Source organism: Octopus sinensis, linkage group LG5, assembly GCF_006345805.1.
Source record: "Octopus sinensis linkage group LG5, ASM634580v1, whole genome shotgun sequence".
Taxonomy (NCBI): Eukaryota; Metazoa; Mollusca; class Cephalopoda; order Octopoda; family Octopodidae; genus Octopus; species Octopus sinensis.
The window spans coordinates 37,078,069-37,103,774 of NC_043001.1; the positions used below are offsets into that span (position 1 = coordinate 37,078,069).

Sequence of the window (25,706 nt, forward strand, 5' to 3'; positions counted from 1 at the left end):
CACCTTGGGCGAGTGTCTTCTACTATAGCTTTGGGCCAACCAATGCCTTGTGAGTGGATTTGGTAGACGGAAACTGAAGGAAGCCCGTCGTATATATATATATATATGTGTGTGTGTGTATATATTTGTGTGTCTGTATTTGTCCCCCCAAACATCACTTGACAACCGATGCTGGTGTGTTTACGTCCCTGTAACTTAGTGGTCCGGCAAAAGAGACCGATAGAATAAGTACTAGGCTTACAAAGAATAAGTCCTGGGGTCAATTTGCTCGACTAAAGGCAGTGCTTCAGCATGGCCACAGTCAAATGACTAAAACAAGTAAAAAAAGAAGAAAAAAAGAGATGGAGCAAATCAGTTAAATCAACCCCAGTACTTGACTGGTACTTTATTTTATTGACCCTGGAGGGATGAAAGGTTAAGTTGACCGCAGACTGTAAAGAATCAGAAGAAACAATGCTAGGAATTTTGCCTGATATTCTAATAACTCTGCCAGTTTTCCACCCTAATTATGCTTGTAAGTGCTGGTGCCATGCAAGCTTGCAGGTGCTAGTGCCACATAAAAAGTACCTGTTTTGGTTTCACATAAAAAGCACCCATGCTGGTTCCACATATAAAGTACCCATACTTGTGCCACATATAAAATGCCCGTCCTGGTGCCACATATAAAGTACCCATGCTGGTGTCACACATAAAGTGCCCATGCTGGTTCCACATATAAGGTGCCTGTGCTGGTTCCACATATACAGTGCCCATGCTGGTGCTACATATAAAGTGCCACATATAAAGTGCCCATGCTGGTGCCACATATAAAGTACCCATAAATGTGTCACACATAAAGTGCCCATGCTGGTTCCACATATAAGGTGCCTGTGCTGGTGCTACATGCCCATGCTGGTGTCACATATAAAGTGCCCATGCTGGTGCCACATAAAGTGCCCATGCTGGTGTCACATATAAAGTGCCCATGCTGGTGCCTCATATAAAGTGCCCATGCTGGTGTCACATATAAAGTGCCCATGCTGGTGTCACATATAAAGTGCCCATGCTGGTACCTCATAAAGTGCCCATGCTGGTGTCACATATACAGTGCCCGTGCTGATGCCACCTATAAAGTGCCCGTGCTGGTGTCATATAAAGTGCCCATGCTGGTGTCACATATAAAGTGCCCATGCTGGTGTCACATATAAAGTGCCCATGCTGGTACCTCATAAAGTGCCCATGCTGGTACCTCATATAAAGTGCCCATGCTGGTGCCACATATGAAGTGCCCATGCTGGTGCCACATATGAAGTGCCCATGCTGGTTCCACATATAAAGTGCCCATGCTGGTGCCACATATAAAGTGCCCATGCTGGTACCTCATAAAGTGCCCATGCTGATTCCACATATAAAGTGCCCGTGCTGGTGCCACATATAAAGTGCCCATGCTGGTGTCACATATAAAGTGCCCATGCTGGTGCCTCATATAAAGTGCCCATGCTGGTGTCACATATACAGTGCCCGTGCTGATGCCACCTATAAAGTGCCCGTGCTGGTGTCACATATAAAGTGCCCATGCTTGTGCCACATATAAAGTGCCCGTGCTGGTGTCACATATACAGTGCCCGTGCTGATGCCACCTATAAAGTGCCCGTGCTGGTGTCACATATAAAGTGCCCATGCTTGTGCCACATATAAAGTGCCCGTGCTTGTGCCACATATAAAGTGCCCGTGCTGGTGTCACATATAAAGTGCCCGTGCTGGTGTCACATATAAAGTGCCCATGCTTGTGTCACATAAAGTGCCCATGCTGGTGCCACATATAAAGTGCCCGTGCTGGTGCCTCATATAAAGCACCCATGTCAATGCCATATAAAAAGCACACGTTTATACTCTGTAAAGTGGTAGGCATTAGGAAGGGCATCCCACCATAGAAACCATACCAAAACAAACAATCAGTGCCTGAGCAGCTCTACAGCTGGCCAGCTCCTATGGAACAATCTGACCCATGCCAGCATAGAAAATGGGCATTAAATGATGAGGATGATGATATAATTTTTTTAACATTTGTTTTTTTGTTGTTTTTTTTCCCATGCTGGTATGGGTGAGAGGAAAATTCTATGACCGAATTCCCTTCTTGACATCAAATTTACCTTTTCTTTACTTTTTTCCCACTGATCATGGCAAGCTGAACCACAAGCTTGGTAACAATGCAAAGTCATACAGTATCAAACACACACTGACAGCTACAAAGCAGAAATACAAAAATAGTGGAAAATTTAAGGTAACTTGATATTTCTCCATTATAAGCATAATTGTTTCTAAATTAAGCACATGACTGGCAATTTTATTGGGATGGGTTAGTAGATTAAATTGATCCTAGTACTTCACTGGTACTGGTATTTTATGACCTGAGGGTGGATATTAGGCAAAGTTGACCTAAATGGGATTTGAACTCAGAATGCAAAGAGACAAGAGATACTGTAAGGTATCTTTACTCTTTTACTTTCACTTGTTTCAGTCATTTGACTGTGGCCAAGCTGGAGCACCGCCTTTAGTCGAGCAAATCAACTCCAGGACTTATTCTTTGTAAGCCTAGTACTTATTCTATCGGTCTCTTTGGCCAAACTGCTAAGTTATGGGGACGTAAACATACCAGCATTGGTTGTCAAGTGATGTTGGGATACAAACACAGACACACAAACATATACACACACGTGTGTGTGTATATATATATATATATACATACATACATATATATATATATATATACATACATATATATGACGGGCTTCTTTCAGTTTCCTACTACCAAATCCACTCAGCCCAAGGCTATAGTAGAAGACACTTGCCCAAGGTGCCACGCAGTGGGACTGAACCCGGAACCATGTGGTCGGTAAGCAAGCTACTTACCACACAGCCACTCCTCAACATTCTAAAAATTCTGCAAATCCAACACTCTTAAAAGATAATAGTGAAAAAAAATATTTCTGCAAATATACGTACACTTCTGACAGAGAGAGAAGGAAGCAGAGAGACAGACTGAAAGAGATAATATGACTGACAACAGAATATTAAAACAAGTACCGTTTGTGTGTCCAGGAGTACTACGACATTCAAGAGCATATTTTCCAAATGTTAAATGGCTGCCATGATCAAACTTTCTATCAGCCACTGCACCAGACTGAACTGAAGTATAGCTTTTGCAGTTTGGTAGACTCTGTTTCAGGAAGCCTGATCCAGTTATGTGGTCAGCATGGACATGGGTGTTGACTGAAAAATATAATTTGATTAAGAATCATGTAAACACTGGATTCTGTTTTTAATAAAGCATTAACACTGTAAAGTTAAGTCCAAATCTAACTTCGCATAATTCCAAATATGAATATACATCATGTGTCAGACACAGACATGGTTACGTGGTAAGAAGTTGGATTCCCAACCACATGGTCTCTTGTTTAGTCCCATTGTGAGATAATTTGAGCAACTACAGCCCTAAGCCAACCAAAGCCTTGTGAGTGGATTTGGATTTGGTAGATAGAAACTGAAAGAAGCCCATCATATATATATACACACTTTTGACAAGTTGTGGGGCACCTTAGCACTGTATACAATAATTTCATTATTATTATTATTATCATTATTATTATTATACACACACACACAAATATGTATATATACATATATACGTGTGTGTGTGTATGTGTGTTATTTCCCCCTTTCCTTCACATAATGTGAAAGTTGTAAAATGAACATCACCATGATGCAATTGGTGTCCTTCATTTCCAATCTTCTTGAAAACATGTCAAGGTCATGGGGAATATTACCTTGTCTGGAAACAGATGAGGATTAGCAACAGGAAGAGCATCCAGCTGTAGGAAATCTACCTCGACAAATTTCTTCCAACCCATACAAGCATCAAAAAATGGATATTAAATGATGATGATAATGACGTCAAGAACACCTTACTACAAATAAACTAATATCAGCAGGAAGAAGCCTCTAAGTAGTTGCTTGACTTACTAAAAATAGCAGCCAGCACTCCCTCAAATTACACCCCATGGAAGCATGTTGTTACAGTCCAAGAGAATGGGTCTCAGGGAATAGCATCCCTGCCTTCCTGAGCTAGTTTTCCACCACATTTCTTAAAAATCGTGGTAGAGACCTTGGTCTCGGGACCACTCATGCCTAGAAACTTATGTTGGGAGTAAGCAGGGCTCACTCCCCATAGAAAATCCAGCTCCAAAAAAGCCTCATGATAGCAAAGGTGAATGGGCACCAGCCATCCCAAAGATTGGGGCAGGCTGCACTTGCCTACCTTGGTTGCTATGGCATTGAGGTAGATCTGGCCACCTCCATTAATAGGGACAAAAACTGTATTTAAAAAAACCCCCACTAAATAAGACAACCCTGTCTTGCCACTGTATTCATTTTTGTCTTGGTTTCTATAGTTGAATGCAGCCAGATATCTCACAAACTATACTCCTTAATATCTTAACAAAAAAACACATTGAGTAATATATATTTCTTTACTACCCACAAGGGGCTAAATACAGAGGGGACAAACAAGGACAGACAAACGGATTAAGTCGACTACATCGACCCCAGTGCGTAACTGGTACTCAATTTATCGACCCCGAAAGGATGAAAGGCAAAGTTGACCTCGGCGGAATTAGAACTCAGAACGTAACAGCAGACGAAATACCGCTAAGCATTTCGCCCCGCGTGCTAATGATTCTGCTAGCTCACCACATTGAGTAATATAGTCTCAAGTACACCATCCACTCTGCAGAATGTAAGAAGTGCATTTTATCATGGACCCAGCACCAGAGGGGTTGTCATGATCTGCACAAGACTAAGAAGTCTTTCAACCCCCATGTTGTTCAACTCATTCATCTGGCCCACAGACATATTGTCTTCTTTCTCTATCTTTTTTATTACTATTGCAATGGCATCTGTTCCTCAAAGCCTCCTTCAGAACATTGTCCTTCTGGAATCTTGCTCTTCCCCATGTCTTTCTTGCAGGTGTCAACTAGGTATAGTTCATACATAACATTAACAACACCAAGCTCACTGGTCTTGTAAGGACTGCAAAGACAATGGGTGCTACCCTTACCTCCAGACTCAGCAAGTAAATAAATAAATAAATAAAAATAATAAAAAGATACCATTTTAAATTCAGGTTATTAAATCATGAAACAAGTTGAATTCTTCTTAGCAGCTAGGATGATTATCTCTGTGACATTCAATGGCAACTGTTGTTGGTTAAGCCCCCAAGTCAATCTTGATCAAACAGATTTATGATCAAAGGCATCCCAGCCATGACCATCTCATCTTTTTTTTTTTTTTCGCAGGTAGAGTGTACATTGAAATACATTATCCCCACTCCTTTTCTTGCCCATTTTGTTTTTAAAGGTGGCAGGGTGTAATTTGAGGACATTTGGCTACTATGTCTAACAGGGCAAGCAATCATCTAGATGCATCCCTATTGTTATTATATTGTTATAAAAGATATAGTCTTAGTTTTGATTAACCTAGAAGTATTGCTATACTGGAATAATGGAATGGTGGAGTGGAATGGTTATAACAGATTGTCGTAGTTGGCATCTTTTGTTTTTGTTGACTTGTTTAGAAAAAGCAGAAGACTCAAAAGTGCTGTGAAAATAGGGCATAATGTTTAGAATTAGAACAATGCCCTTTACATGTAGCACAGTGTAAGAGTGGAGTGAGAGACGAGTGAATAATAAAGTAGATTCAAGATATTCTTTGTTGCATGCTTCTTTACAGATTACCCTTTTGTCTGGAAATAAATAACTCAAAGATAATTCTTCTTTTACAGCTGCTGCTAACAGGAATTCAACAAACTCTCTTGGCACCAAACAGCAACAGAAATTTACACACACAAACACACACACTTAGCATCTTAGCAACAATTGTAAGATTAATTTAGCATCTTACCAACAATTGTAAGATTAATTCCTAAGTCTTTTATGATTTGAAGGTCTCGGTTGACATTGTCCAAAACAGGATCAATAAGGACACCCTCTTTGCTAGAAGCATCAGCAAGGATATAGGAGTATGTATAAGAACGGTAGTCAAGGAGCTGAAAGAAAAGAGAAACATTATACTAATTGCTATCAAACCATATAAAAAGAAAAAAAAAAAATCACATATGAATTATGCTCAAAATGGTGATATGGTCATTAAAGACAACTGTCTCTTTCTACCATGTAAAATTTATTTTTCTAAAAAAAATCCAGTGTTTGCAATTGAAGCAGCCTTAAATGAATAAAAAAAATAACGCATTCACTGACATTGTGAATAGCTGCAGGCCGAATAAAATATATGTGTATTATTCACTATTTTCTATATATCAGAGACAACAAGTTTTGTCTAGGCATATGACTGCAAGTACGCATCAAGGCCTAAGAAGGCTGAAATGCATCTGTGCATCTGGTGTCCTCGTAAGCCACTGCCAAGATGGGTTTTTCTTTTTTGGCTTTCTCCAATACACATGTTGTATTTTTGATACAGCATATCTATAAGAGATTTTATCTTGGCTAAAAACAACAGTATCTTGCCTCTCAATGGCATATATAAGTTAAGTTTGACATGACTATTTTATTTTCCAGTTATTTTATTTTGTGAAGAGAAGTGTTATTGGTTACAAGTCTCCAATGAGATGATCACTGCTTTACTACATTTATGATGTTGCGAGTGAATAGGAGACATCTGTACAACACAGGCAGAACAAATATCATCTTTGTTCAAACACACCATTTTATCAGTTTTCTTTCTGGTCTTCACAACTTTCCCCAATATGCAGTAGCAAAAAGTACACACACACACATGCACACACACAAATTTCCACAGAGTTTTGATTAATGAAATTATACTGACAAGGTATTGATGAGCATGAAGCTATATTTTAAGATTCTAAAAATATCACACAGTGGGATCAAACTTAGAACCACATGGGTGTGAAATGAACTAAAATTCTTTATACACAGCCATGACACTAACACAAAACAGTGGCCAGCTGTAGCCTAAAAGTCTGCTCATAAACCACTTAAATACAATATTTTCCAGCATACAAGTCAAGTTATTAGGACAAAAAAAGGGTCTTTACGGTTTGAACGGTAGTTTTTAACATAATTTCTAGGTAACTAAAAAATTTTAAACTTCGTATACTGGTAGAATGTGTTTATAAAACATCTTTTTCTCTTGGCTTTATTGAGAAAATTCTATAGTTTGTAAGATATTTGTTGTTTATTTTTCTTCAATTTCTGCAATTTCAACCAATCAGTGACGTGTATTGAGGTAAAAAAACATTCTGTGCCGTATGAATATGTCCCTCGTTTAAGAAACAGATTGGGTTTATTTACATTTGTGAAGAAAAAAAGATACCCTTCCCCCCACCCCTAACCAACCCTAATCCCCAAACAGATCGATACTAGGGTCATAATTATGGGTGACAATTTCATATGACACCGCTAGAAAAAACTGCCATTTAAATCGAAAAGATCCCCCAAAAATATAGGGTTGACTTCTGTACCAAGATGACAATGGGGGACAAAAAATTCCATGTAAAAATACAGCAGGAATTGGAAAGAATAATGATATTTGAATGTTTACACCATATGCTATGTTAGTTTGCATGCCAGAAAATATGATACATTATTATTCAGATACATTTTAGATTATCTTTCTCTTCATAATATATGCAACCTCATGGCATAGAGAGAACTAAGTTCTGATTTGAAGAGGATTTTGCAGTTATTCTCGTAGGCTGAGCAACCACATAGAGGCTTCCTCAATGACTTTGAGGTTTGTTGTGTTTACATATTTACCACAATTATGGTTTCACAGTGATTATGTGTCTGCTACCCTATTTATGTGCTCACTACCATGTTTATGCACTCATTAGCAGGTTTATGCATCTGCCATGTTAATGTACTTGCTGTGTTTATGTATTTGCCATTCCTAGAACTGGAATTCAGTTCCCAAAACAATACTTCACACAGCATATAATATGCGTGTTACTAAGACATCCCATAGCACATCAACATAAACATGATAAATATAATATCTGCTGATAAGCAGAATTCAAACAGCACATAACATTGCTTTGCAAAAAGGTTATTCTATCACCACTATAAACCTACATCAACCTAAGACATACATGGTTAGATAAAATAGTATGACCTTGCTTATAATCTGTAAGAGAGGTTAACAAACTTTTACGTCTGGAAAAAAACATGATGTGAATACCAACAACATTATAGAAATATGAGTAGTCTGGAATAAATGAAAATGGTAACTGGCGAAATAAACAAGAATGAATTTTGCACAAAAGCCAATCTTATGGTATCTGCTGCAGTGTAGTCTGTTCTAACAATGCATCCATGTTTAAGAGGGTATAAATATTACCTCTCAGTGATTAGAAAATGACTGGAAAATAAAGAATTAGGATATAAGATTCTTTCTTATCCCTCAACTTGGAATGAATGTGTGTGTGTGTGAGCGCGCACACGTATGTATGTGTATATATATATATATATATATATATATATATAGATATCATCATCATCATCATCATCGTTTAACATCCGCTTTCCATGCTAGCATGGGTTGGACGATTTGACTGAGGTCTGGCAAACCAGATGGCTGCACCAGACCCCAATCTGATTTGGCAGAGTTTCTACGACTGGATGCCCTTCCTAACGCCAACCACTCCGTGAGTGTAGTGGGTGCTTTTTACGTGCCACCTGCACAGGTGCCAGATAGAGCTGGCAAACAGCCACGGACGGATGGTGCTTTTTACGTGCCACCGGCACGAGGGCCAGGTGAGGCTGGCAACGGCCACGGTCGGATGGTGCTTTTTACGTGCCATCATCATCGGCCACGATCGGATGGTGCTTTTTATGTGCCACCTGCAGCCAGTCCAGCGCCACTGGCAACAACCTCGCTCGAATGTTTTTTTCATGTGCCACCAGCACAAGTGCCAGTAAGGCGACGTAGGTAATGATCACGCTCGAATGGTGTTTTTTACGTGCCACCAGCATGGAGGCCAGCTCGTTGCTCTGGCAATGATCACACTTGTATGGTACTTTCAGTACTCCACTAGCACATGCCAGTCATCAAATTTGATGTCGACTTCAATTTCACTTGCCTCAACAGGTCTTCGCAAGTTTAGTGTCAAGTGAAGGAAAGGTACACATAAGTGGGCTGGTTACACCTGTGGCTTTAGCCACAAGGTTATAGTCTCACTTGAGCTTGCCGAGTCTTCTCAAGCACAGCATATTTCCAAAGCTCCCGGTCACTAGTCATTGCCTTGGTGAGGCCTAATGTTCGAAGGTCATGCATATATATATATACATATATATATATATATATATATATATATATTTATATCATCATCATTTAATGGAAAGCAGACCTTAAACGATAATGATGATGATATATATACATATATACACACACACACACACATATTTACATACACACACACATATATATATACACACACACTCACACATATATATACACACATATATACACATATATACACGTACATATATACACACACACATATGTATATACACATATATACATATGAACATACACACACACACACACATATATATATGTATCTGCGTATGTGTCTTCATGGTTGTCCCTTTAACCCATTAGTGCTTGACAACCGATGTTGATGTGTTACTGTCCCCATAACTTAGCCATTCATAAAAGGGACCAATAGAGCAAGTGCTAGACTTTAAAAAAATAAGTCCCGAGGTCGATTTGTTCGACTAAAATGGTAGTGCTCCAGCATGGCTACAGTCAAATGAAACAAGTAAAAGAATGAAAAAGAAAAACAAGAAAAAAAAATAAAATGTCTAAATGTGTTGGCTGAAAAGGAAAATATATTGGATGACATGTTAAAGGAGCTGATTTTTAGTTTGATGATAGAAATTGTCATCACAAAACAGAAACAGGAAATTATGCTAGATGAGGTTTCTAAAGCTCGTTAAGCAATTTATTTGTAATATATTAGAAAACTCATAAAACAAGTAGAGATTGGAATAACATACAACACTTCTTCCTTTCATGTAAATAAGAATCTCTTCATAGGCATAGGAGTGGCTGTGTGGTAAGTAGCTTGCTTACCAACCACATGGTTCCGGGTTCAGTCCCACCGCATGGCACCTTGGGCAAGTGTCTTCTACTATAGCCTCAGACCAGCCAAAGCCTTGTGAGTGGATTTGGTAGACGGAAACTGAAAGAAGCCCGTCGTATATATGTATATATATGTGTGTGTGTGTTTGTCTCCCCAACATTACTTGACAACTGATGCTGGTATGTTTACATCCCCATAACTTAGCGGTTCGGCAAAAGAATCTGATAGAATAAGTACTAGGTTTACAAAGTATAAGTTGTGGGACCGATTTGCTCGACTAAAGGCAGTGCTCCAGCATGGCCACAGTCAAATGACTGAAACAAGTGAAAGAGTAATAGTAATTATAAAAATTAATTCAAATCAGTATGAAGCTTGCTTTCCAACCATGTGGTTTCAGGTTCAGTCCCACAGGACATCACCTTGGGCAAGTGTCTTCTTCTACAGTGAGCCAGTATCCACCAAAGCTTTGCAAGTGGATTTGGCAGATAGAAACTGAAATAAGCCCATTGTGTGCATGTCACATATAATAAAACACATGTATTTCATCAGTCACACTGATAGAAGACTAAAACAATAAACAGATTGATACGAGTGACAGTTGGAGTGAGTTGAGTGATAGATGAACTGCAGTGAAAAATCTTGTTCAAAATTTGCTGGTATTTTAATGAAAATAAAACTGCAAATTTTTATTGTAAATTGTATTTAGTTTGTCAGTTTCACACACATAAATATTTATATGAAATTAAATATTAAACTCTTTTGTTTACAAAATATCATTCACATAACATTTATATATATCAATCTATATACCTCTCTCTCTCTGTAGGTAGGTAGAAAGATAGATAGATATATAGGTAGATAGATAGATAGGTAGATAGATAGGTAGATAGATAGGTAGATGGGTAGGTAGATAGATAGATAGAAGTTATGGGGACATAAACAAACCAACAATAATTGTCAAGTGCTGGTTTAGGACAAATACAAATACACAAATGAGTGTGTGTGTGTCTGTGTATATATGTGTGTGTGTGTGTTTATATATATATATGTGTATCTATGTGTGTTTGTGTGCACGTATATACATATATATATATATATATACATACACATATATATATATCTGTGTACACACACACAACAGGCTTCTATCAGTTTCTGTCTACCAAATCCACACACGAGGCCTGGGTTTAGCCCAGATCTATAGAAGACATTTGTTCAAAGTGGCACATAGTGAGGTTGAACTTAGAACCATTGTGGTTGGGAAGCAAACTTCTCCCCACACATCCATAAACAAATCATCATCATCATCATCATCATCGTTTAGCGTCCGTTTTCCATGCTAGCATGGGTTGGACAGTGCAACTGGGGTCTGGGAAGCCAGGAGGCTGCACCAGGCCCAGTCTGATCTGGCAATGTTTCTACAGCTGGATGCCCTTCCTAACGCCAACCACTCTGTGAGTGTAGTGGGTGCTTTTTACGTGCCACCAGCACAGGTGCCAGACGGGGCTGGCAAACGGCCACGGTCGGATGGTGCTTTTTACGTGCCACTGACATGGGGGCCAAAAAAATATTTCTGGCACAGTTTGAGTATAAAATCTAAAAGTATTTACGGTATTTTAGCACATATATATAAATGTACATGCAATATAGCCAAATGGTGAAAAAGCACGTGTCAGAATCCATAAGACTACATGCTCAATTCTACTAAACAGCATCTTGGAGGAATGTCATCTATCCACGCCTTCTGAGTGAAAGGGGTAAGATGAAAACTATAAAAAGCTGTCATGTGTAATTCAAAGATTATAACTTTCTTACGGGGCTCCAGATGCTTCCAGATTGATCTCATCCAGTTATGAGTCAGCCTTCTCATGGTCTGTCGTATTGTGTCATACTTATTTCACTTGAGAAATATGCATAGGATACAAGTGCCTATAGAATGCTCAGCTGCTTACATGTTAATTCAGGACCGAGATGTTCTGTTGTTTGACTAACTGCAACCTCATTGTGAAATAACAAATGTCCACCACTATATACTGTAGTGAAAAATCTTGTTTAAATTTTTATTGTAAATTGTATTTTGTTTGTCAGTTTCAAGCATGTATAAATATTTATATGAAATTAAATATTAAACTCTTTTGTTTACAAAACATCATTCACATAACATTTATATATATATATATCTATATACCTCTCTCTTACGGCTTTATCTAAAAAATAAAGCAAAGCTATAAAGGAATATATATGTAGAATTTCAGCTTATTTTTTTACATAGTTTAAGTTTAAATAATGTGGCTTTATTACTTTCCCAACTTAGTTATTTACACTACACGGAAAAACCAGTGTGCCAAGTCATGCCACATAAGAACCACTGATCTAGGGATTAAAAGAAAGAACAAATAGAAGGAAAATACAGATTTTGGAACAGAAAGTATAATAATAATAATAATGAAATTATTGTATACAGTGCTCAGGTGCACCACAACTTGTCAAAAGTGCATATAAAGCATATGCAGTAATGTACAAACGTCTGGGAAGTGAACAGTGTATGAGTCAGATACATGCTTGTGTGTGTATGGAGGGGAGAAAATCAGGTGTAGTGTTGGTGAATCTCAGGAAACATGGGAGTTTTGAAGGATGCAGTGCTCTGACAACTAACAATTGATGCGGGCAGTTTGTTCCATACTTCAGCAACTCTTAGCGTGAAAAAATGTTTCCGAAAGTCATGGGAGCTGTGCTGTTTTCTGACTTTGTAAACATGTCCATGGGTGTTAGACAGGTGGAGTTTGAAAAGGTGCTCAGAGTTATTGTTAGTAAGACGGTTTAATAATTTTATGGGTGTCTGCCAAGTCAGCTGCCAGACGACGGAGTTTCAATGTGTCCATGACCAGGGAAGTAAGGCGTTCAGAATATGGCAAATGCCTGATGGAGGGTATTCTCTTGGTTGCATGTCGCTGAACGGTTTCCAGACAATTAAGATAGGGGTCCCAGACCAGTGATGCAAATTCCAAATTCCTATCTTCCTGCTATAAGCCAGAAAGAAGGGAAGGAGCAGAAAATAAGCTGGATGAGGGAAATAGAAATAGTGATTATGTTCTCCTACAGGTGCTGGCATGGCTGAGTAATTAAGAAGCTTGTTTGTAACCAAATGGTTTGGGGTTCAGTCCTAATGAGTGGCACTTTGGGAAAGTGTCTTCTACAATGCCCCTTGAATGAATTTGGTAGATGGGGTCTATGTAGAAGCTTGTCATAAATACGAGAGTGTGCTGAAAAGGTCCTAGCTTTAATCTATCATGTAAGGCCTGGTTGGAGGCCCAACCTTCCAAATTCTTGTACTGGGCTTAGAAAAACTGAGGGACTGCTGCAATAAGTGTGTGAATCTGAGAGTGGAATATGTTGAATAAAATAACCGATCCTCCTGTATTTGTTTTTCCATGCTAGAATAGGTGGGATGGATCTGCAGTATGGCATATAAGCACTCCTGTCAGTCGTGTCATCTTGCCTAAGAAGTCTAATATCTTAATATCTCACACCACTAATTCTGTGGTCTTTCTCCTTACACAGATACCTTTTACTGGGAGAACCACCACATGGCTATTCAATCTAATGGAAATAGAAGCTAAAAAGAAAAAGGGACAGATTGGATAATATAGCCAGGGAAAAAGACAGCAAGGTCATGACTGGAACATCAAAGATCAGGACTAAATTAATACTAAAAACAAGCAACCCTTAGCACACTACCATTTTCTCAACCTTTTGACATACCCACCTCTTCAGCACCTATTAGTGAATATCTTTTAATGTCCAAATGCTTTTTGGGTGAATGTTCTGTTTTAAATGTTCAAAGCTACTGTTAGCGATGACAGCTTAATTGATAATATGTTTAATCAAATAAATGGATTGCTTATTCATTTGTAAGAACTCACACCCATAAAGCAAGCAAACATGATTTATCAAGCAGTATAAAGTAAATAACGCTTATCTCTCACAGAGAGATAAAATATTTCTCCAGTTTATTAGCATAATTTAATAAACAACACATGTCACTAATGAAAGTATTTCTACTTTGAAATGAAAATGTTCTGCTTGATGATTTGTTACAAAATTAACCTGTTGAATGACAGATTAAAAGGTTGGTTTCCTGTCACCACACTGCATTGTGACCCTGACATACATACATTTTACCTGTCATTTAAGCTCAACTTATAAACAAGCCATCTGAGGTTACTACACACCAATTACACAACACCATTGTAGGCACTAAGGACAGGAAGTTTTATATTCCTTGCAGCCTTAAGACATGAAGTTTTATATTCTTTGCAGCCCGAGACACAATATTTATATGAGTATGTATGTGATGTAAGGAATGGTGCAATGTGTGTGTGTGTGTGTGTGTGTGTGCACGCGTCTGTCTCTGTGTGTGTGTGTGTGAGTGCGCGTCTGTCTGTGTGTATGTGTGTGCGTCTGTCTCTGTGTGTGTGGAGTGAACCTCACAACCATATAGTCTCATGCTCTGTGTGACTGCACAACATCTTGAGCTGTTGTCTTGAACTAGAGCTCCGGGTTGACTAATGCTTTTTCAGTGAATTTGGTAGATGGAAACTGTTTGTTTGTGTATGTGTGTGTGCGTGCATGTTTTTGCGTGTGTGTACATGCATTCATGGTTGTCTCAACAATGCGGGTTTGTATATATGTCTCCCTAACTTAGCAGTTTGACAAAAGGAGAGGTATGCAGTGATTTGATTAACTAAACCCTTCATTTTTCCATACTTGCATGAGCTAGATGAACGTGTTATCTGAGGCATTGTTTTACAGTCAGATGCCCGCCTTTATGAGACTAATTCTTATTTGTTTTTCAAGTAAGGGATCACTTATTTCACATGGCTTTGAAGGCAAAAAGTGCCCCAGATGATTTGTTTACAAGAAAACTGACACCACTACCCACTGCACTTTTGTACAAGTGATTGCAGCTGCAAACACACACACGCACACATATATACACACACACATATATATAAATACACACACATATATATACATACACAAATATACACACACACACATATATATACATACACACATACACACACACATATACACACACACACACACATATATATATATATATATACATACACAGACACACATATATATATACATACATACACAGACACACACACACACATATATATATATATATACATACACACACACACATATATATACACACACAATATATATATATATATACATACATTAACATATATATATATACACACACGCACAGACTTTCAGTTTCTGTTCACCAAATTCACTCAGAAGGCATTGGTCAGTCTGGGGCTATAGCATAAGACACTTGCCCAAATTGTCATGCAGTAGTCCTGGGGTCGATTTGTTCAATTAAAAGTGATGCTCCAGCATGGCCACAGTCAAATAAATAACTAAAACAAATAAAAGAGTAAACACACATACACACACACAAAGTAATGACTTGTGAACTAAATTAGTAGATGGAAACAAATCTTATAGTTTTCATCAACCAATTTTGCTCACAAGATATTGCTTGACCTGGAGCTATAGCAGAAGACACCAAAAGTCAGATAGAACCAGAAATCACGTGGTTGCAAAGTGAACTTCACAACTGTACAAGTATAGGCTATGCCACACAGCAATGCCTGCACCTTAGCTATAAACGAAGTCTACAAGGAGTGACAATCCTATCTGAAGCATAATCTAATATTGTTTACTTGTAAGAAAGCAGGAAAATAATAGTGATAAGGCAGATGATATGACAGCAAAGAGGTAACTGATAGTAATAATGGCAATGAATAAATGAAATGAAACACAACGGTGTGGCATGTTAAATACAGCTTAAGTTATGCCAAATAACACCTGAAGAGATATTGTTCATTGTTTTATGTGAGCAAACATGCTTTTGAATCCATAACAACTTTTAAACTAACTGTCATCATTATTCCTTTTAGAGCTGTTTTTTTTCCTCTATTTTTTAATTTTTTTTTATTTTTGAGATATATTATAATAGCATTCTTAATGTCTCAGACTTTACTGATTGCTATGCTCAGCCTTCATTGAGTTTGTGTGGATTATCAGTTACACTATTTAGCATGAAGTTTTAATTAGTGATTGTATTCTTCAAAAAAAAAAATGTGGAGGCACATGGCTTAGTGGTTTGGGTGTCTGCTCCATGATCGTTAAGATTGTGGTTTCGATTCCTGGACCAAGCGATGCATTGTGTTCTTGAGCAAAACACTTCATTTCACGTTGCTCCAGTCCACTCAGCTGGCAAAAATGAGTAACGCTGCGATGGACTAGCGTCCCGTCCAGCTGGGGAACACATATGCCATAGAAACCGGGAAATCGGGCCCATGAGCCTGGCTAGGCTTTAAAAGGGTGCATTTATTTTATTATTCTTCAAAATAAATACCCGAGATTTAATTGCTAATGATAATTTTATTTTGGAAAAGCTGTGGTTAGCTGACTATTACAATCATAATAAACAGCTACATCTATATTAGAATTTTTTCATTTTTAAATAATTTCTTTCCTCTAATATAAACACCACATTTATTGGTACACAAGTTGAATTTTTCAGACCAAAATTTATAACCAAAAAAGTAGATTAACTTATAACACCAAGACAACTTTGCAGGACCAAAAACTTCATGTTAAATGCAACAAGATTTGGAAAGGTAGTGACAGTGTTTGAATATTTACACAACACTACACTCGCGGAGTGGTTGGCGTTAGGAAGGGCATCCAGCTGTAGAAACACTGCCAGATCAGACTGGAGCCTGGGGCAGCCCCTGGCTCCCCAGACCCCGGTCGAACCGTCCAACCCGTGCTGGCGCGGAAAACGGACGTTAAACGATGATGATGATGATGATGATGATGATGCTATGTCAACTTGCATACTGGAAAATATATTTCTATAGATTTACTTTGTGATTCATTCACAAATACTTCAGTAACATATGACATTGTTATGCTTCCATTAAAGATGTCTAATAAGTAAGTCTCAAACATGTTCAAAATTATTTTCCGCACTTGCCAGAGCATTGTTGGTGTTATTTTTATGGACTTGCAGGTTGTATGTTCTCATTGTTCAAGTCCTACTGAATTGTAGTGTAGTCTTGGCTATGTTCCCAGAGCATTTAATCATGTAATTACATGTTTGTATCTGTGCACATGTCCATACCTGTATGTGTTTGTGTGTATTGAGTGAGAAGAAATATCTGGTTATTTCTTCCTCATATGGCCAAAATTTTTTTAAGGATATAAATGCACTCATGGAAACCCAGTTTCTGTAATTGCTGGGTAATCTGGACTTATGCCAATTTTTAAAGTCCAGTACCTTTTTGTTTTCTTTTATTTCCTCAGCCTGTTTAAAAATAGGGAAACATTGTTATAGGGGTTTCATCAACTTTTATCTATCTGTAAATCTCTGTAATTTTGATTCTCTTAATGCCTCTTTGATGTTCCTACCAGCAGGACATAACATATTAGTTATAATACATGTTTCTTTTTGTTCTATTTTTATAGAGGAGAGCTAAAGTGACAGAATCAGTACAGTGCCAGCCATAATTAGTTACATCATATCCCAAGTTCAAATACTGTTGAACTCAACTACACACTTCATTATCCAGGGACTAATAAAATAAATACCAATCAAATACAGGGAGTTTTCATCATCATCATCGTTTAACATCTGCTTTCCATGCTAGCATGGGTTGGACAATTTGACTGAGGGCTGGCGAACCAGATGGCTGCACCAGGCCCCAATCTTGATCTGGCAGAGTTTCTACAGCTGGATGCCCTTCCTAACGCCAACCACTCCGAGAGTGTAGTGGGTGCTTTTACATGCCAGCGGCACAGGGGCCAGTAAGGCGGTACTGGTAACGACCTCACTCGAATCTTTTTACACATGCCACCGGCACAGGTGCCAGTAAGGCGATAGTCAAATATTCCTTCCTTCATAAATTTTTAGCCTTGTGGTCATGTTAGAAACTATTATTATTATCATTATTATTATTATTATTTTTTTTTTTTTTTTTCAAAGTGGCAAACTTTCAGAATTGTTAGCACACCAGGTAGAATGTTGTCCTTGTGTTCTGAATTCAAAGTTGACCACCAAGGTCAACTTTGCATTTCATCCTTTCAGGGTTGATAAAATATGTACCAGTTGAATACTGTGGGGCAGGAGGATGAAATTGAAAAGCCCCTCCCCTAAAAATATCAGGCTTTGTGCCTATAGCTGAAAGGAATTTTTTCATACTGTTATACAGATTATTTATTATTGCTGGATGGCTTTCTTAATGCTAAATTCTTAACTGAGAATGATTGTTTTCATCATTTCCATTCAATACCAAATCTTACATGTCAACATGTTCTTAATAGCTTTAGTTTCATTGGCAAGTTCCCTGTGGCTTTAAGTCTTTCAAACCAATTTAATTTTCTTTCTGCAGCATTTTATCCCATCAATAATCAACTGAGAAGTAATTTATCTAAAGATTAGATTAGATTTTTTTTTGTGTGTGTAGGTATTTTTCTTATGACTCCAGTAATTAAATTTAGATTTTATTTCTTTTTAATGATAGGTATACTAAGGTTGAATGGTTAGGAAAAATAATGATGTTTGCCTGCAGATATACAGAAATAATGGTAAAAGTAATGTATGTTGGAGAACAAAGAAAATTGTTCTCCAACATACAAGAAATTTGACATCTGCTTTCTATGCTGGCATGGGTTGGATGGTTCGACAGGAACTAGCAAGGCAGAAGACTACACCAGGCTTCTGTGTCTGTTTTGCAAGATTGCCCTTCCTAACATCAACTACTGTACAGAGTGGACTGAATGATTTTGACGGAGTGGAACCAGTCCTTCCAAATGCCAACCACTTAACAGTGTGAACTGGATACTTTTTATGTGGCACCAGCACTGGCAGGAACACCAAGCAACTTGCAAGACAAAGAACCTTTGAGAGGAGAGGAGGTATTGGAGGAGGTGGCCTTGTATGAGGTGATGAAAGGTTCGAGTATGACAGAGAGACAGAAACAGGTGTCTTGCTGTAGAGAAGATTCCTGATAACTGAGAGAGAGAGAGAGAGAACTGCAAAGAAATTATTTTGTAGTGTAATGAAAGCCGATGATTGTGATCACTTTGATAACAGTAACCAGATGATTACATTAAGGAGAAGATATAACAATACATTTGAAGGTGTTAAGGATCAACTAAGGTTAATAGCAAAAACATTTTATAACATTAAAGCTGATAATAACAATAATGATTTCAAATTTTGGCACAAAGCCAGCAATTTCAGGAAGCAGGTAAGTCAATTACATTGATGCCAATAATTAATTAGTTACTTATCTTATTGGCGCCAAAAAAATATTCCTTCAGCTTGTGACAGCAGACAAAGTGAAATAGCCCTTGAGCCAGTTTATTCTTGTCAAAATTCTTAGTGCTTGTGCAGAAACTCATTCCAGGCTCCAAGACTGAGACATCGCTGAATTTTTGAACACAAAAGTTTAGTTTTCTGGAGGCAGAATAGTGACAGGGTTATTTTGCAAGCCCACATCATCCACCATTTATCTCCACCACAACTCTCTCATCATCCACATCATATAATTCGGGCAAATCCAAAATCCCAATTTTTGAGGATAAAATGGATTTGTATTGACATAGGGGATTATTGGAAACATGCAAATACTTTTGAACACTATTCTGTCAAATGCTGTTACAGTGAATTATGATTAAAGGAAATAGCAAATGTGATAGCTAAGAAAGTCAAACCTTCATGCATAATTTTAGCAACACAATTCCTTTAGTGGTTAACTGGCACCAAAATTTTGCTGGCATTTAAAAAGAGTTGCATGAAAGTTACCAGCATGTTGCACAAAAATATTCTCGTTTCAAACAGATATTTTCTCAGCTGCCTATTGTAGCCTTTAAACAGAATAAAAATATAAGAGAATTATTGACCTCTATTTCTGACTCAAAAAAAAAAAACCAACATTGGAATATCTGCATGCTGTACCTTGAAAAACAACCACAAGTGAGGTAAGCCCTGTTTATTGTGCAGCAACATAAGTCAAGTGATTTCCATCAGGAATCGTAACAGAAATGTTATGATTTATACAGAAGGTGGGACATGTAGAGATTCCCATTTGGTGTGTGTGGCAGAATGCACAAAACACAACTTGATTTATGTTGGTTGTACAACAGAACAATAAAACAAAAGATCTAATGGACAAAGATATGACATCAGGCACAATAACAGTAGTTCGACAGAACTTGCTGAACATTTTGCTTTAAACAGCTGCAATTTTGAAAAAGACTTGAAAATGCATTTTCTCAGAAAATATTCTGAACCTGCTTCACTTTTAATACTCAAAATGCATGAGGAGAAATACGTTTGCGGGTTATTAGCATCATGCCCAGAAGGAATGAATAAAATGATAGTAGAATATCATCAAATTTATACAAAACTGTTTGATTATATAGTCTTCTTTTTCCTTTCCCTTTTTTCCCTGTCTTTTTTCTTTTCCCCAGTTATAAAATTAAAACTTAAAACTTATTATTATTAGACAAGACAAAGAGTGCGATGCAATTGCAATAGATATCTTATTGGTTTAACGATATTTCTGAGTATACTTATGACCAACAACATTCCAGTAGCCCAAGCAACCCCATCTTATCAGATATATATAAAATTATATCATCTAATATATCCTTTATTAATTAAAATGACAGAATGTTTTGAGAAAAAAAAAACTGGCACCTAATTCTAACAGGTTGAGTTATCATTGAAGAAGGTATGCTGTTGGCTTCTAATGCCAGAAACAATGTTAACTGTATCAATTTTTACAGTCTTAGAAGATGAACACTATCCAAAGCTCATTTGCAGGGCCTCCAAGGAAGGGAAGCTATCCTTAACCCGTGAAACCTGGTCCAAATGTCTATCAGAGAATAGATTTTACTAAAGGTACCCAAGGACTAAATAAGTGGAAAACCAGACAACTGGTTAATTCTACCACACAAGAACAGGTTTCTACACATTTTTCATCTATAAGTTTCCACATAAGGATTTGATCTACCCAAGGCTATGGTAGAGGACACTTGCTTAAGGTGCTTCACAGTGAGAATGAACTCCACACAACTATGCACTTGCTATTGTATTGCTTTATGTTTAAAAACTAACTGGGTCAACTGTATCTTTCATTCTTCCAATCATCGTCATCATCATCATCATTTAACGTCCGTTTTCCATGCTAGCATGGGTTGGATGGTTCGAGCGGGGTCTGGGAAGCCAGGAGGCTGCGCCAGGCTCCAGTCTGATCTGGCAGTGTTTCTACAGCTGGATGCCCTTCCTAATGCCAACCACTCCGTGAGTGTAGTGGGTGCTTTTTACGTGCCACTGGCACAGGTGCCAGACAGGGCTGGCAAACGGCCACGGTCGGATGGTGCACAGGGGCCAGAGGATGTTGGTGCTTTTATGTGTCACTGACACGGACGCCAGTCAGGCGGCGCTGGCATCAGCCACATTTAGATGGTGCTTTTTACGTGCCACCAGGACGAGTAAACAAAATATGATACCAATAATATGGTTTTTATTGAACTGTCTACTTCTCTTTATTACAAAAATTAGTCTACTACTACACAGGAAAAAGAAAAAAAAAAAAAGATTTTCTTTTGACTACATTTAGTTGTAGATATATTTAAGATAGGAAATTGCTATTTGATTAAATATGAAACAGATAATGACTAAGTGAGAATGAGAATAAAATATTTACTAAAACAATTAACTTCTATCAGTCAGTGAGAAAGCCTGTGCATGAAATAACTAACTTCTCTCAACTCATAGCCTACCTTCTTAGAAAAGGACATATTTAATTATATAGTCTTAGATGCACTGTGCCAAGGAAAAAGATGTTACAGTTGAGGGCTCATTTAGAGGCAAGTAACAACTAACTTTATGTGCATCAAAATGATAAAACCCCCAAAATATACGTTGATGAAAAAAAAAAGCAGAACATAGCTCCTATAAATTCTAGTCAAAGCATCTCTTGTGGAAGAGCAGTTCTCCAAAATAGAGAATAGTAAGATCTTTAAGCTTTGGAAAATTATTTTTTTTTTTTAATAGATGGTCACAGTAGTGTTAAGTGTGGATACCTTTAGCCCAAAGCATCAGCATAGATTCATTCAAGCATGATTATATAGTTTACTGGTGAAAGTAATGGGCATGTTTCTCTCTTATTAGATCTCTTCAGTAGATGTTAATTATGAATGCCGATAAAATACCTCAGAGGAATATTATGCATAGTAAATATAAATAGCAAAAGATCTCACACATGTAGTACTGCTGGCTAAAAAAAAATACTTCAAGCTGATTTTTCTTAATTTATTGTGACAGGACTTTAAGCATTATAAATTCAAGTGTCGATCTTGTTTCATCCAACTTCAGTCGTAATTGAGTAGATCTAAGATCAAGGATATTCCAGACACGACCGTCCTACTCTTTTCTAGAGCACGCTATGCAAAAGATTACATTAGACAAAATACTCATTTATTTTTTCTTTCATTAGCAAGACTCCCACTTTAACGGTTAGAAGGGGTTTTGGCAGCTATTTTTCTTGAGGTCAACCCTCCATACGAAGGGCGAACCAATGAAGAAACTACTACGAGATTGCTCGGCATCGAAAACCCTCAAATTTTACGGTACGCATTGGATAAGGACAGTCTAAAATACGTACGCAATGCAAGAGAGAAAGACGTGGTGGCCACAGTTGGAATGTTTTCAGTTAAATTCTGCTCACTTAGGGCTAACTTGGATGAAAGAACAATCACGTCTCAACTGTCCAGCCGAAATGTTCGCAGTAGATATACTGAAAGGGATCCCCAGTTTACCAGACGATTAGCTCGTTTCATTTTATGTTGCTATATCGTGGATGGTTAACAACAGTATCGTTGCTTATCGATTTTCAACGAAACAATCATCTGGGAGTGTCTGTAAGCCGGTTCAGATCAAACAACACAAAGGACCTCGCTTAAAGAGCGCCGATTTCCTCGTAGTTTGTTTACATTCTTCGCCGGTGTAAAACAGCGGGAAACATACACACAAGCGATCTTATGATTTTTGAATGTGTAAGTGCGGTAAGTAAATGGAGGTAACAATAATATGGAATGTAGTAAAATAACTTGGTTATAACCGAAGTGTGTACGTGTGTGTGTAAACTCTTGCCGGAAAAGGCCTATATCTCTTTGGTTTCTGATATTTTAGGCATGCAATTACTTTGACATGTATCACTTAAAATGAAGAGAATCGAATGTCTTTTTTCAGTAGTGCTGCTGTGCTGCTTTCATAACAAAACGATATGTAGGGAAATGAAAGCAGTAATCTATAATAATCTACAATAACATAATTTCACAATAGAAAAAAAAAAATAACCAACAACAGTTACAAAAAAATAGGTAAAGATGTAAACATTAACCAAAATAATTCTTAACTGCCCTTAAAATAACCCAAATGATGAAAAGAATAAAAGAAAGAAAAGGGAGAAGAAATTCTTCTGTCATTGCGAAACACAGATTTTGTAAAAGTGAAAGTGGCAACTTATAATGAAGGATTACCCCCACGACAGCTTTGTTCAATACGCCCTTCCCAGGTTGTGATTCGAGTAAGAGTTAGTGCAATTTCTAGCTGGTTGAGACTCACTTTTTAACTGGATGCTTTTTAAATGATAAAAGTTATTCAGATGGGGTAAAGCAGTGTTTAAGTTTTGAAGCATGGATTAATTTTTACGGGTGACCCTTCATGTAATATCACCAGCGTCATTCAGACGATAAAAATGTCAACAAACCGAAAACCGTTGTTTGAATTTAAATTAGTTCCAATCGATACCTATAGAAGACATCACGTCGTTCATCATCCAGTTTTTTCGAGGGGTGGTTTCCGAGGTACGTACCCGGAACACCACGTTAACCAAGGTGCCCTTCACTTTTCTTCTTTTAAAACCGTATAACGATAGAATGTGATTTGATGAACATTTAGCTACCATTTCGAACCAGTCTTGCGACTACATAAATGTTCGAAAAGTTGTTTCGTCCCAGGTCAGCTTAAGCTTTTTACTTACGACCAATCTTTTTTCGTTTTCAGTAATTGTGTCACCCGACTGATATGAATTTAAAAGAAACACGTCTAAACCGGATACAAAATAATATATTTTTCATTAAGACAAAATGAAAATAAGAACAGGGAGAGCATAAAACGTTTTGCGTATGCGTATCTGTAATTAAAAATTTTATGAATTTACTGACCTGTCTGAAAATAACATCTTGGTCGGTCAATTGTCGAAATTGCTTCGAAGAATCGGTTGAAAACGGTGCATTGCGTGAAAGCTGTTGTTTACAAATATTCCAAGGTCCCGGACAGGAAAGACGATATTTAGGTGCGTTTGAAAACCTGCTGTGATATTGTTTGTGAAATAAATTTACTCTGGGGAATAAAACATTGCGGGAGAGCGAGAAACGTAGTATCAAAGAGCGAGAAATCATAGTGGCATGTAAATTACAGTAGTCGAGTAAATGGAGAACCTTCAAAGAATTCCAGTAAGCTTATTATGGATGTTCATTGGTGAGTCAAATATATAAATTAATCAAGCAGTTAGCAAGGTTTTCGTAAAATGATAATACATCTGATCATAAAAAATATTTCAGTATAATTAGAGCAACACTTTTGTTTGCATACACGTATATGTTTACTGTCACTTATCAAAATTCAGAAACCGTATATAATAAAATATAAATGCAGTTGAGTTTATATGTATATAAAAAAGTCACGCTAAAAAAATAATCGAATCTGCCGAAGTGAATTCCACTCTGTGGGCGTTTATATTTATACCTCGCTGCCTCCTCACTTTTACGCATTTGTCTTGTTTGCGGACAAAAGGGCAGACGATTCAGTCGACTCTTAAAATATTTGAACGATTGAGTCATGACGCATCCTGTCTAGATCAGCCGGTTTAGTTAACATTTGAATAGAATTATTTTCAAGAAGCAGGTGGGGGTGAGGAAAGGGTGGTGCTGGTGGTCAGCATAAGTACAAGGCTTTAGATATGGGGAATGATAAGGGGGGAAGGGAGTATGGTCCAGTGTAAGGGCACCAGTCCTGCTGAGAAAGGGTGAAAGATGAAATTAGTCTTTAACTCCGATCATAATAGCCGTACAATAAATAATGTAATATATATATATTTTTTTTAATGTTTTCATGGTGTTCAAACGATTCGGTCGATCACCTTCTCTGAAGGAATGTCAGAGAAAAATATAATTTCATGTAAATTTATTGAAACATAGACGAGCATCCGTAGTAAATGCCTAGCTACAGCAGTAAAGATAACGTGCACATAGAAGATGTGGGAGCTTTTTTGTGGTCACATAAATTGCTAAAAATAACAGCCAAATTTCTAATAAACCACACCCTATAGTATTAAATAAAGGACACATAAGCCTGGGTGGTCACGGATGATCACGGTTGGAG

General features: G+C 37.6%; 1 protein-coding gene and 1 long non-coding RNA gene across 2 annotated transcripts in view; both read right to left on the bottom strand.

Moving 5' to 3' along the window:
- LOC115212093 (persulfide dioxygenase ETHE1, mitochondrial) overlaps positions 1–25,380 on the bottom strand; it is a 28,760-nt gene extending 3,380 nt beyond the window's left edge. Inside the window, exons 1-3 of the mRNA XM_029780930.2 lie at positions 24,488–25,380; positions 5,938–6,082; positions 3,067–3,252 (exon numbers count right to left, since the gene is read on the bottom strand). Of these exons, the coding sequence (XP_029636790.1) occupies positions 3,067–3,252; positions 5,938–6,082; positions 24,488–24,724 (568 nt within the window). The 5' untranslated portion in view covers positions 24,725–25,380. The remainder of the gene's footprint in view (positions 1–3,066; positions 3,253–5,937; positions 6,083–24,487) is intronic.
- LOC118763626 lies at positions 358–3,053 on the bottom strand. Its single transcript, XR_004999387.1, has 3 exons — positions 2,904–3,053; positions 1,229–2,476; positions 358–1,052 (listed from the first exon to the last, which is right to left on the bottom strand). It is a non-coding gene; the product is annotated as an uncharacterized LOC118763626 (long non-coding RNA).
- Positions 25,381–25,706: the final 326 nt, after the last annotated feature.